Raw genomic sequence first — 13,137 nt, 5'->3', positions numbered from 1 at the left:
CAATTTCTTCCCGCCACTTTCTCCCCGCCTCTTTCTTCCCGCCTCCTGTCTTCCCGCTCCCATTTTTCCCGCCATTTGTCACTACATATAGGTAGCCCGGCTTGGCCCGCATTATCACATCTCTACAATCTCGCATCACTCTCTCATGGCGGCCCCCGCACCCACTCTAACCTACCAAACAGTGGAGGAGCTTTGCGCCTCGAACTACCCTTGCCCTCGTGGCTACCGCGTCCTCGCCGGCCGGAGCCTAAGCGCCGGCGGCGTGCCGGTCCCTCCCGTCCCTCGTGTACCGCGCGCCGGCGGCCATCACGAACCACTACTACCTCGACCTCACGCCGGAGCAGCGGATGAATCCCCGCCGGCATCCCGATAACCAGCATACTTGGGACGCCTTCTTCATCAATCGGCGTGAGAGGGCGCTCGCTGTATGAGGAGGACGGTCCGCCTCCCGGAAACTTCCACGAGGCCGGCCGTCGGCTATGGTGGTACGGCCGGACTCGCAGAGCGTCATGGACTACATCATGGCCGGCGATATCCCCCGCTGCGCTACCCTCGCCCGAGCCACGAGCGCCGCCCGACGACAGCCGACGACAAAGAGCGACGACGATGCCGGCAACTTAGAAGGCGACGACTACCAAGACAACGGCGGCGGCTATGAAGACTACGAGTATGCATATTATACGCCTAGGCAGGAGTATGACTAAATCACTCCAAATTTCATGTATGCGGGAGTATGACTTAGTCACTCCAAATTTCCTGTATGAAGGAGTATGACTTAGTCACTCCAAATTTCATGTATGCATGCAGGAGTATGACTTAGTCACTCCAAATTTCATGTATCATCAGTGCTATCTCGAGTCAATTGAATCATTCGAAAATGGACACCAAACACATCACGGGTAATATAATTCACATGATTCATTCAACAAAGTTTGGTACAATAAATTAATACACAACATTACTTCCCTTGTGTCCCCGCTTGCTTACGATTGTGCCGTATCCATGGAGCATCCTCATCATTTAACTTAATGCTTGGGTCGGTGTTCACTTTGAAGGGCGGAATTTCAGCAAACATATTATAATCTTCTCGACATGTCCTGTCTTGTCCTCCACTCCCACGATGTTTCTTTTCCCGAAAGAACAATGTGGCGCTTTGAATCATCGCATGATGTACCGATCGTTTTCTTATCTTTCCGTTTCCTCGATTTGCTACTCATGTCCTTCACATAGAAAACCCGAGCGACATCTTTCGCTAGGACGAATGGTTCGTCAAGATAACCAAGATTGTTGAAATCCACCATTGTCATTCCGTATTGCTGGTCCACCTTTACCCCACCTCCCGTTAGCTTGAACCATTTGCACCGAACAAAGGGACCCTAAAGGAGGGTCCATAGTCAAGTTCCCATATCTCCTCTATGTAACCATAATATGTGACCTTTTGCCCATTCTCGGTTGCTGCATCAAAGCGGACACCACTGTTTTGGTTGGTGCTCTTTTTATCTTGGGCGATCGTGTAAAATGTATTCCCATTTATCTCGTACCCTTGGAAAGTCGTTATAGTCGAAGATGGTGTCTTGGCCAACATGTACAGCTGATCTACAACCTTATTGTCACTCATTAAATGTTTTCTCAACCAACTGCCGAAAGTCTCCATGTGGGCCTTCCTAATCCAGGATTCAGGCTTCCCAGGGTTGTCCGAGCGTAAAATATTCTTGTGTTTCTCAAAGTACGGAGCAACCAAGCTGGAATTGGTCAGAACCGTGTGGTGTGCTTCATCGTAGAATGGCCGTCCATACATATCATTGATTTCCTTCCGATCGTGCCTTTTCCACTTAGTCTCCCTCGTGCCGCGATTGAGGAAGACCAATCGGCTTAAGGTCAGGAACAAAGTCAACACAAAACTCAATTACCTCCTCATTTCCATAGCCCTTGGCGATGCTTCCTTCTGGCCTAGCACGGTTACGAACATATTTCTTTAATACTCCCATGAACCTCTCGAAGGGGAACATATTGTGTAGAAATACAGACCGAGAATGGAAATCTCATCGACTAGGTGAACCAGGAGGTGCGTCATAATATTGAAGAAGGATGGCGGGAACACCAACTCGAAATCGACAAGACATTGGATCACATCGTTCAGAATCGTGGTAGAACTTCTGGATTGATTACCTTCTCGAGAGATTGCATTGAGGAATGCACATAGCTTCACAATGGGCGATCGAACATTTTCCGGCAGGAGCCCCTCAAAGCAATCGGAAGCAATTGCGTCATAATCACGTGGCGATCGTGAGACTTCAGGTTTTGGAACTTTTTCTCCGCCATGTTTATTATTCCCTTTATATTGGACGAGAATCCCGACGGGACCTTCATACTCGCTCAGGCATTCAAAAAAGATGACCTTCTCTTCTTTGGTCGTAGCGTAGCCGGCACGACCTTGAAACCGTTCCGGATGCCGGTCATCGTGGTCTTTCAAACTTTGTCGGTCCCGCCGTGCTTCCTTTGTATCATTTGACTTCCCATACACGCCCAAGAAGCTTAGGATGTTCACGCAAATATTCTTCGTAACGTGCATCACGTCGATTGCAGAGCGGACTTCTAGGACTTTCCAATATTCTAGCTCCGTAATATAGATTTCTTCTTCCACATGGCTACGTGCCCGTCGGCTCCCTTCGGAACCGATTGTCCGCCAGACCCTTTCCAAAGATGACTTTCAAACCCTTGACCATATCAAATACCTCAGCACTGCTGTGTTCCGCAGGCTTCGGCCGGTGATCTGCCTTGCCGTTGTAATGCTTGCCTTTCTTTCTTATCGGATGACCTTTCGGAAGAAATCGACGATGCCCAAGGTACACGTTCTTCTTACAATTTGGCAAATGTACACTTTCGTCTCATGTAAGCGGTGCGTGCATGCATTGTATCCCTTATTTGACAGTCCCGAAAGGTTACTAAGAGCAGGCCAATCGTTGATGGTTACGAAAAGCAACGCTCGTAGGTCAAATTCCTCTTCTTTGTGCTCATCCCACACACGGACACCAGGTCTGCCCCACAACCTGTAAAAGTTCATCAACTAATGGCCTTAGGTACACATCGATGTCGTTGCCGGGTTGCTTCGGACCTTGGATGAGCACCGGCATCATAATGAACTTCCGCTTCATGCACAACCAAGGAGGAAGGTTGTAGATGCATAGAGTCACGGGCCAGGTACTATGGCTGGAGCTCGCTCGCCAAAAGGATTCATGCCATCCGTACTTAGACCAAATCTTATGTTCCTTGCGTCACCTGCAAAATCTTTGAACTCTCTCGTCGATCTTTCTCCATTGCGTTCCATCTGCGGGGTGTCTCAACTCCCCGTCCGACTTACGGTCCTCTTTGTGCCATCGCAACAACTTGGCATGCTCTTTGTTCCCGAACAGACGTTTCAACCGTGGTATTATAGGAGCATACCACATCACCTTGGCGGGAACCCTCTTCCTGGGTTTCTCGGCCCTCAACATCGTCACCAGGGTCATCGCCTCGATCTTATAACGCAATGCGGTGCATACTGGGCATTCATTCAAATTCTCGTATTCACCGCGGTAGAGGATGCGATCGTTGATGCATGCATGTATCTTCGAACCTCTAAACCTAGAGGGCAGACAACCTTCTTTGCTTCGTACGTAGTGGCGGGCAACTCGTTATTCTTTGGAAACATATTCTTCAACATTTTCAGCAAGTTTTCAAATGCCGAGTCAGCTACACCTGCCTGTGCCTTCCATCTCAGCAAATCCAGTGTGCAGCCCAGCTTTTTCAGACCATCATCGCATCCGGGTACAGCGCCTTCCCGTGATCCTCTAACATGCGATCCAAATTCTCCCTCTCTTTTTCAGTTTCGCAGCGTCTCCGTGCATCAGCAATGGTCCGACCAAGATCATCAACGGGATCATCACGTGCCTCTTCTTCACCTTCCCCTTCACCTTCCCCTTCACCTTCAGCATCCTCCATGAAAGTATCACCGAAATGAGCAAGATAGCTTTCATCGATGAAATCATCCCCTTCTTCATCTTCTTCCATTATAACCCCTCTTTCTCCATGCTTGGTCCAACAATTATAGCTTGGCATGAAACCGTGCCGAAGCAGGTGCATGTGAACATCTCTTGAGGAAGAGTAACCCTTCTGATTCTTACAGTTAACACATGGACAGATAACAAAACCCTCCCGCTTGTTCGCATTAGCCACTACGAGGAAATCTTTCAAACCCGCACCGAACGCGCCGCAGCGTCGGTGACCGTACCTCCATTGTCGATTCATCTCGCATTATTATAATATAAAATATATAATTAACCATCATGCATTTGTTAAACTAACTAGCTACAAACAATATAAATTAAACAATGAACTACACACACATGCATATTTTATCAATGACACATCAAAGGTTCAAGTTGCTAACCGCGATCGAGGAGGAAAAAATAAATGAGAAAGCTCAAGTGTGGCTCCAACACTTCATATCATGTTTGTTTCATGCTCTTGGGGCATTTCATCAAACACCTTATGTGCATAAGAGGAACCAAAAGCAAACCTAACACCCACTTGTGAAGTTTGTGAAGAGAATGGCTCCAAATGGCTAAGTGTTGGCTGCTGGATGGGTATATATAGGGGAGGGGCTTTAGTCCCGGTTGGCCTGGCCAACCGCGACTAAAGGCCCTCGGGCACCTTTAGTCGCGGTTGGCCTGGCCAACCGCGACTAAAGCCCCCCACGTGCACCGGCTGGCCACCGAGCGCCCTGGGCCCAGGCCTTTGGTCGCGGTTCGCCTCCCGAACCGCGACTAAAGGTCCCATTAGTCGCGGTTCCTATAGCTTCGCGACTTATGGGGCTCACCGGAAGCCTGTTTTTCTACCAGTGATATAGTACTGGTTGTACTACCAGCTACTACTTCTACTTGTCGATCAGGTGAGATGTACGAGTTGTACCATTTCTTCTCTGTAAATAAAGTCGTAATGGCAAAACCGATAGAAGGTAGAGAGAAGAACCCTTATAAAATGCAGATCAAAGAAAAAGAAGAAAAAACCACAGAAAATCCAAACTTGGCACCAAAGACATTGAAACGACGCCGAGTCGAGTCTGGACTCCATGGTGATGCCCCCAAGAGGGTAACAACGCACTGCGTCGGGACGTCGAGACTGCGAGGTCTAGGGTTTTAACCCAGAGCTGTATCACGGTGCAGATACCCACAACGACGTCCCCAATAGGTTTATGGCACCTACATGCATCGTCGCCGTTGGCGCCGAGGCGATGAGCTTTCTCCAAGAGTTAGGCTTCCGAAAGACGATGTAGGAGTTTACAAAGCCGAAACGCCGCTAACACCAGGATCCCTCACCGTCCGCTCCATGCCATCCCCTTGAACAAAGAGGTGAGACCACCACCGGACAGTCCACCTTCCGGGGTCGCTGCCCCGGCATCCCCCGAACTCGAGCCCATGACTTGAGGAGTACATTGCAACGCCGAAGATTTGGACAGGGTAGGACGACACCATAAAAAGCAGCCATCGGGGCACGCGGTAGCCCATGGGATGGGATATGCCCTCGCCACCCGAGGTGTCGGACGCAGTAGCATTGCTGATTATGCCTATATTAGACCAGGCCGCCTGTTGGGCCCCGATCAAGCCCCATTAGCCGCGTTGCTGTGCCCAGGCCGTCGCCATCCACTTGCAGCTCCGTGGTGGACCTAACGTTGCCACCACCGACGTACCGCCATGTGCTAGCCCATCGTCGTAACCTCACTCGTGACGTCCGGGGACAGAGTCGCACCGACAATGGCGCCGCCATGTCAGTGGTCAAGCCGTTCACTTATGCCGGCGTCCAAGATCCGGACTAGACATCTGGCAACATTGTTGATATTCGAGTCGTGCACACACTCGCCCTTCTGTTGTGTACTTTGCTCGTCGCGAGATTGTGGTAGACTCGGTGCTGGTCGAACGTACATAGTGGCGCCTCTTTGTTGTGTTGTTCTAGGGACGCCCTATTTTGCGGGCCCCACGTAGTGTACCCTTAGATTCTGTACGAAATTAGTTATTCCTCGTGACTTTGTTGAGTACTCAACCATTGGTTGAATATTAAATGGTGGTACTCAGAGATGGAATACTACATTATCCTGTTAGAGACTTAGAGTAGTAGGCATAAGGAATTCCTTAATTTCCTTGTGTTTTGTACGTGAGGAGCATGCATATATTTGGGCAAAAAAGGAAAAACATGAAAGAAATAAATTTATGTAGTCGGTGGTGGAGGTATAGGTAAATACTAGCACGTGAGCAAAAGTAGTACATGGATGGATCAAGTTTTTGTTGTTGTTTTCGTTTCAAATTCAACGAGAGTAGGTGTGTTTGAAAAAAAAAGCAGAGATTGAGAGGTGAAGCAACAGGTCAAATTAGTGGTACTACAAGTATGAAATGAAATGATTGTTTGGATAGACCGTGAATTGGATTTCCCGGACGAGTTGGAATCGTAGGAGCATATAGTAGTAGTGGACGTGAGTGAGCAGGTAATTAATTACGCGTGCGCGTGCGCTGGGACCTGGGAGATGGTGATTCATTTCATTTATGGCTTTGAGCTGAGGTGGCAGATGGATGAGTACCGGATTTAATTCGATCGATGATCGGCGCACGCAACTTGCTCCCGCATGCTGCTGCTTCGGTTTCCCGCAGCGCAGCGATCGATGCGAGAGCGAGAGCGAGACGAGAAAAGGAGGCGTACGCAATCTGTACACTGTGGGGCCCAATGCGGCAACTGCTGGCTTCTCGAGGGGGGGTCCAACAGCTCCATCGGCACCCTCGCGCCTGGGTCGCGTCCGTCGACGACACGGCAAGTGCCGCTGGCGCGCGCTCCCGCGGGACGAGCAGGTGCTGGTCGATTTCGATCCCTATTGGTTCGAGCACTACAACAGGACCCCTCCTACAGCAACGCATCTATCTGTATCTAAATGCCAATATTGGTGTTGCAAGCGTGTTTACCAACGGATAATAATGCGTTGCGTTTTTGGGTGTTGCAAGGGTATATTGCAACGCATATAGATCCATTGGTAACAAGGGCGTTGCTAAGCTGCAACACATAGAATTAAGGGTAGACAACACTTAGATACGTTGGTAGTTGCATTGCCCGATTGAATTTATAACATGAATAATATTAATTTTAACAATTAAATATTGGGAACCCTTGCAAGCTATGGTCCACATACAACATCCATAATATTATTTTAATTGCAAAAATATACTGAATTGGGTATATGGCATACTTTGAAGACATACATGATGTGGGAAAAATCAGTATAACTATTTCAATAAAACCTTTGCATTAATTCCAAGAGGAACACCATCCACGTGGTACATTATACAAATTTTTATTTTACAACGTCACTTTCCTCCTATGACATAACTAAAGATGCAGAGATGTGAAGTAGATTATCTAGCACCAACAACATTGTCCTCCTTACATTCAACTATAACATTCTTGCTTCAAAATATAATATTCTAACTAATCCTATAAATATATTCCTTCGGATGTCCTGCCTTCTAACATACATTTCTGATATCTGAATATAGTAGTCTTTGCTGATCTTTTGGGCCTGCAAAGACAAAGTGCCAATTTTAGAATCTATGTGGAAAAAACCTAAGTTCCTTTCTGACCTTAGAGAAGCTCAGTGGACATCAATATGATTATACGCAGTAACGCAGCTGGTAGCATTATAGACAATCGAGTAGCCCAAAGCTTACAAGAATTCACAATGTCAAAAACGGTAGAAATTAACATGGCTGCTACGTATATTTTACCATCTGAAACAGTGGTACCTAGCATCTTTCATATTAGATGGTAGAGATAAACATGACTGCTAGTTATTTTAGCACTTGTAGCCTACAATTACATATGTTATAGGAAAAGGGAACTAAAATCAGGAAAAAGCAACCACCAAGAATTATCATTTATGTATATATGATAATTACATACTAATGAATAAAGAATGAAAAACGAGTTGCCCCTTGCCAAAACGGGAGTCTAGGTAAGCATTACGAACATATTAAAACAATATAAGAAGGGATCCTAAGTAGTATTGACTAATGGGTACTCCAACTGAACCAGTGAGAACATTTGCCACAGAAAATCAGTGGATACGTTGTAATGTGGTAAATTATCTATACACTACTCAAATTTCAACACTAACTATCAAACCAACATAAAACATTAAGGCTTACCACCGCAATTTCGTAGAGGAAACAACACATAAGGCTAGTTTTTCGTTGAACAGGGAATTGAAGCAAATAGAGGAAGTGAACTTACCCGATTGAACAATACATGACTAGATTTTAAATGTAAAACACATTAGTAATATTAGCTTCTAAGACTGCATGACCAGAAAATAAGAAGTGCATCAATTCCTCATACATTCCAGGAAAATGGGAACATGCACATCACCTTGCAAAAAATATTAATACAACCACATATGTAAAAAAAAAGCTTACAACATGAGTCCCGCAACAACCTTCAAAGAGAATTCTCCAAGGACTAGTTCTCATCTACCACCAGTACTGATCTGTTATATCAAACCAGATGAGAAAACGTTTTGAAATACATGTAGACGTATTTATAACAAACAACACTTACCTAATACAGTAAAGCATAAACAACTGTTAGTGTGAAGGAGAAGAAGCAGAGCAAGACAAGCATGCAGGAGAAGGAGTAGAGCAAGCACAGCCGATGAAGCAGAATAAGTTAGAAGGAATCAAAATAGCGTTACATCATGAGCAATCATGAGCCAGGTACATCACGTTGTCAACCTCAGTTATGTAGAATATATCAACCTGCAATTTCCTATTCTATATGCATATAGTAACCCCAGTCTTGTAAATTGCCAAGCGTGCATACAATAAAGTTACGTAGTCACATTAAATAAATTCGAATTTGTAGACAAGCAAAAGTTTATATTTTTCGCTCCACTTGTCACAGCTACTGAACAACTATTGAAAGAAGAGGATAACTTCATGCGTATATAATTCTGGTTAAAAACTAGACCTCAGTTTAACTCCCTGGAATAACATGTTACAAGCAACAAGAATTAGATTAGTCTGATTCTAAGCCCTGTCCACGAATAATACCTCGATGCTAAATTTATAGTTTACCAGGACAACGGTTTACCACATAAGGCAGCTCTGAACTCCCATCTAACACATTCTATTTGTTGTAACAAATAGATGAAGCCGACTGTAAAATTGAAGAGAAATATGTTTATCATTCTTAAAAAATACTCCCTCCGGTCTCTTTAATTGACTTGAATATAGTACAACTTTTTACTAAATTTGAGTCAATTAAAAAGGACCGGAGGAAGTACAACAGACATGGCAAAGTAAAAAACAATGTAAAAAAGTTTCAATTGGAGATCTCCTCGAACTAGGATAAAAAACATACAACATACAGCAGACGATGCATCTTGGGATTCAGGGATTCAGTTTTAATCGGTAAGCTAGATTGACAGATTCTAACCAAATTATGAACGAATCTTGATCTCACACTTGTGCCTATCCAAGTGCTAAAAATCTTGACCCATAAAGCTCGTCTTACTTCATATATGAAACACAAGAAGCAATTTACTCCCGCATGCAAGAAATAGCCTTAGAGGGCAGAACACAAACCTTCCAAGAGTGTGCAGGAGAGGGATCTGTACGGAGAAGGTTGGGTGGAGAGATCATCCTTGGTGAAGGGGGATCCAAACACATGAACAGAAGCAGTGGAGGGTACCCAGGGGCGCCTTCATCAAGCCCGGCCGGGAGAGCCTGCAGTGATGACAGGACAAAGAAAGCTTCGGAAGATTCATTCATAGATAGCTCGTTCTGAAATCCTACCTGCGACCAAACAAATAGTTCAAAATTGGAAGGTTACAGATTCAAGTACACTCGAATTTCTCACCATATACTCCCAAACCGGCTATCGCATCGCACTAGCCCAGTGATGCGGCTGCGCTCGACGTAGCTGGAGACGGCGATGAGCGAAGTGGGTGGATGATCCTTGGTGAGCCAGTCACCGGCCACCGGCGAGGGAGGCACGAATCGCGGCGGGGAGTGGATGGAGGCGGCTAGGTTTAGGGAGGCGAAGAACTGCAGGGTGGGGGCGTGCGTTCGTGGCAGATGGAGTTAAAAGAACAAAAGGGGGGTCGTGCTTAGTGGGCTGGGCTCATTTTCTTTTAGCACTCCATTGAAAAATTTGTATAATGGACAACAAATGTGACTTGCAACGCATACATATGTATCTAGGCAAAAAATTTACAACGAATGCTCATGGCGTTGCTGAGTATGTATTGCTATACAGGGGTTCTTCTTGTAGTGGAGGGGCGCGCCGCCGGGAAGATCTACTGGCACATCTGCCAGTCCTCGCGCCTGCTCGTGCTGGACCCTTCCACGCTCAGGTTCTCCTACCTGCCGGCGCCGGGCGAGCTGTTTGCGCACGACCGCAACCCCAAGTACCGCATCGGGGAGGCGCCGGATGGGCGCCTTTGCCTGGTCACCGACGCCCAGCAGCAGCTGCAGCTCTGGGTACGCGGGAAGGGCGACAAGGGCTGGATTATGGAGAGGAAAATCGTCGACTTGCTCGTGCTCTGCGACAAGCTGAGTGGCCGTGGCCTGCCCGTCGACCCCATGCTCAGGACCCTCTGCGTCTGGCCCAGCGACATGGACGCCGGCCGCACAGGGAAGGTGTTCATCAAGACGTGGGGATTCGGCCGCTTCTCCTTCCATATGGACACCGGCAAGATGGAGCTCCTGGCGACCAAACGTGGCAAGGAATATGGCCACCCCATGTTCGCCTACTTCCTCGCATGGCCGCCCGCGTTCCTGGCACCAGACAACTGATTAATTTTCAGGTAATTTCTAGGACAATCAGTCCTCTACTCTTAATGGTGTCATTTTTGTGCACAATTGTTTTGCTTGGAGTAGCTTGTTGCGGGTGCATAATACTACCATAAGTTTGTGCATTAGCTTTTTTTTTTATAACCTACACCTCTTTATTCATTGGAGATAAGTGTTACATCTGAAACCAAAAGAGGTATAATCACATCAGGAGGTTCATTATCCAGACATTTTGGACTGAACCTTTTGCTAGCCTAGCTAATTCATGAGTATGAGCGTTAGCTCTGTTGGAAGCACAGTTTTCCATCCGTTCTAGGATCTGTTAGGTTATAGGGATTTCTTAGGTTCTTGCAAGATACTCCGTAGGTAGCAATAGGATACTGAAGTGTTTCTGCTCAAAATCACAAGGTGGGAGGCCATCGTCCATGTTCTCATCACAGTTTTGTTGGTTGCTAGTGCTAATTGGTGCGACATGGTTCATAGTCTCTACACATGTTCGTTGTCCTATCCTGCCGTTTTAGTTGTATTTGTCATCCCGAAGCTTACAAATTTGGAAATTGTAATTGTGACAATAGGGTCAACCACAAGGGTTATCTCAGTACTATGTTGGTACTATGTAACATGACATCAAACTTCATTTGAAGCTTTCCTAGGACCGGTTTTATGCACCCTAGGCTACATGTAGTTTCGACAACAGGACCAACCACAAGGGTTATCTCGGTTCCATGTTGCTTTGGATTGTAATGTTCATTTTGATTATGCAGTTTTGTACAGTGGGTTTACAATTTAACCGCCCGCTCACTCTGATTTCCTAGTTCGTTTTGATTTATCACTAACAACTTTGAGATCGCCATCAGAATTAACAAACGTGTATATTTTCCTGGGGGATTAGTGTCTTAATTGATAGTTTAGTTTACGAGGCTTGTTGCAATTTTGTGACTGGACTTTTTAGCTTCTGCTTCTGAATGATATACCTCTAAAATCAGCATCTTGAGCAATCCCATCTTACTTCATACTACCTCCGTACCAATGAACAAGGCTTGTATTTTTTTTCTTCTACAAGTCAAACTATGTAAAATTTGACCAAGTTCTTAGAAACAATCATTGACATGTACAAAAAAAAAGTAAATACCGTTAGATACATCATGAAATGTATTTTCATGTGATATCTATATAATTTTATAGTTGTTCATAGTTTTTTCTAAAAGTTTTGTTAAACCTTACTTAGCTTGAATTTTCTTGAGAAAATATAAGCCTTATTCATTTGAACTGAGGTAGTACCATAATGTGTTTATTCTCTTGGACATTCGGGGTTGGCCGTTTTTCTTGGTTATAAAAACTGTCATTGATCACATTAAGTTCCATACTGCCACAACTAATCTCAACTTTACATTATCTCAACTTTACAATTAATAAAGATACTATTGTGTCTGTATTTTTTCTAGTATTTGGTGATTTAGTAGATCAAGGAAGTCTAGAAAGGATATTATTCGTGTCATGTTGCGTATGATTATACATGTGTCGTTGTTCGCTTTATCATAAATCCGTTGAGTACCTTGTAGATCCCTGCGTAGATTCAGTTGATGATATTGTTTGTGGAAAGATAGCCCATCTGTTTCAGTTTTCTTTTCATAATACCGTAGAATTCAGTTTATCTGAATTGGTGCAATCTTTCTGAAAGAGAAAATCTTTCAGTAGGTGACTGTGTATTCCCTTCCGTGTTTGCATTCCAAGCAATAAAAAAATATACACGTGAGCTTAATGTTATGGTCACAAGTTAGTTTGATATTTAACTGCTTCCTCTTCTATATATTGTGTTCATACAATTCTACTGGTTCGGTTCTGTGCAAATTTGGTAGCTAATACTTCTGTCATTTCTATGGTTCAGGCCGTGTGGTGTGGGTGTCTTTGCTTGAAGTCAGCTCGCATGCTTTCATTTCAGGGCCAGTGCTTCCGTAGTGCTATCTCCCCTTCCATGCGCTCTTGGGGAAGCTCCGATTCTGGGTACCTTGGCATGTATGAGACTATTTCAGCAGTCTGTTGATGCTATGTTATCCGAGCATCACCTGAACTTGATAATATTAAGCTAGGCCGTATTATTACTTATTTTGGACGATACATGGTTTGGGTTGTATTCAGCAATGTTTATCGCATTTCAGCTGTCCTATTGTTCTTTTCTGACTTTGTACTTTGAGGGGTTGGCCACTGTGATGATCAAATTAATAGCTTGAACTTGTATCATACTATGTACTATCTAGCGGGCTGTTGAGCA

General features: G+C 45.2%; 1 protein-coding gene and 1 long non-coding RNA gene across 3 annotated transcripts; one reads left to right on the top strand and one right to left on the bottom strand.

The window, feature by feature from the left end:
* Positions 1–7,364: 7,364 nt before the first annotated feature.
* On the bottom strand, positions 7,365–10,118 carry LOC127300461 (uncharacterized). Of its 2 annotated transcripts, XR_007851270.2 has the most exons (4): positions 9,931–10,118; positions 9,657–9,866; positions 8,490–8,560; positions 7,365–7,597 (listed from the first exon to the last, which is right to left on the bottom strand). It is a non-coding gene; the product is annotated as an uncharacterized lncRNA (long non-coding RNA). The 2 variants fall into 2 exon arrangements; XR_007851271.2 differs by having other exon boundaries at positions 7,365–8,560.
* Positions 10,119–10,298: 180 nt separating this feature from the next.
* Positions 10,299–13,137, top strand: LOC139830028 (uncharacterized). Its single transcript, XM_071820956.1, has 2 exons — positions 10,299–10,879; positions 12,754–13,137. Exon 1 carries the CDS (start codon positions 10,299–10,301, stop codon positions 10,866–10,868), a length of 570 nt encoding a protein of 189 aa, XP_071677057.1. The 3' UTR covers positions 10,869–10,879; positions 12,754–13,137.

This window comes from Lolium perenne, chromosome 5 (assembly GCF_019359855.2).
Source record: "Lolium perenne isolate Kyuss_39 chromosome 5, Kyuss_2.0, whole genome shotgun sequence".
In the NCBI taxonomy this organism is placed as follows: Eukaryota; Viridiplantae; Streptophyta; class Magnoliopsida; order Poales; family Poaceae; genus Lolium; species Lolium perenne.
This window is presented reverse-complemented; position numbering and strand designations above follow the sequence as displayed.

Coding starts and splice junctions, on each gene's coding strand:
- LOC139830028 (XM_071820956.1), top strand. CDS start 10,299: ATGGCGTTGCTGAGTATGTATTGCTATACAGGGGTTCTTCTTGTAGTG.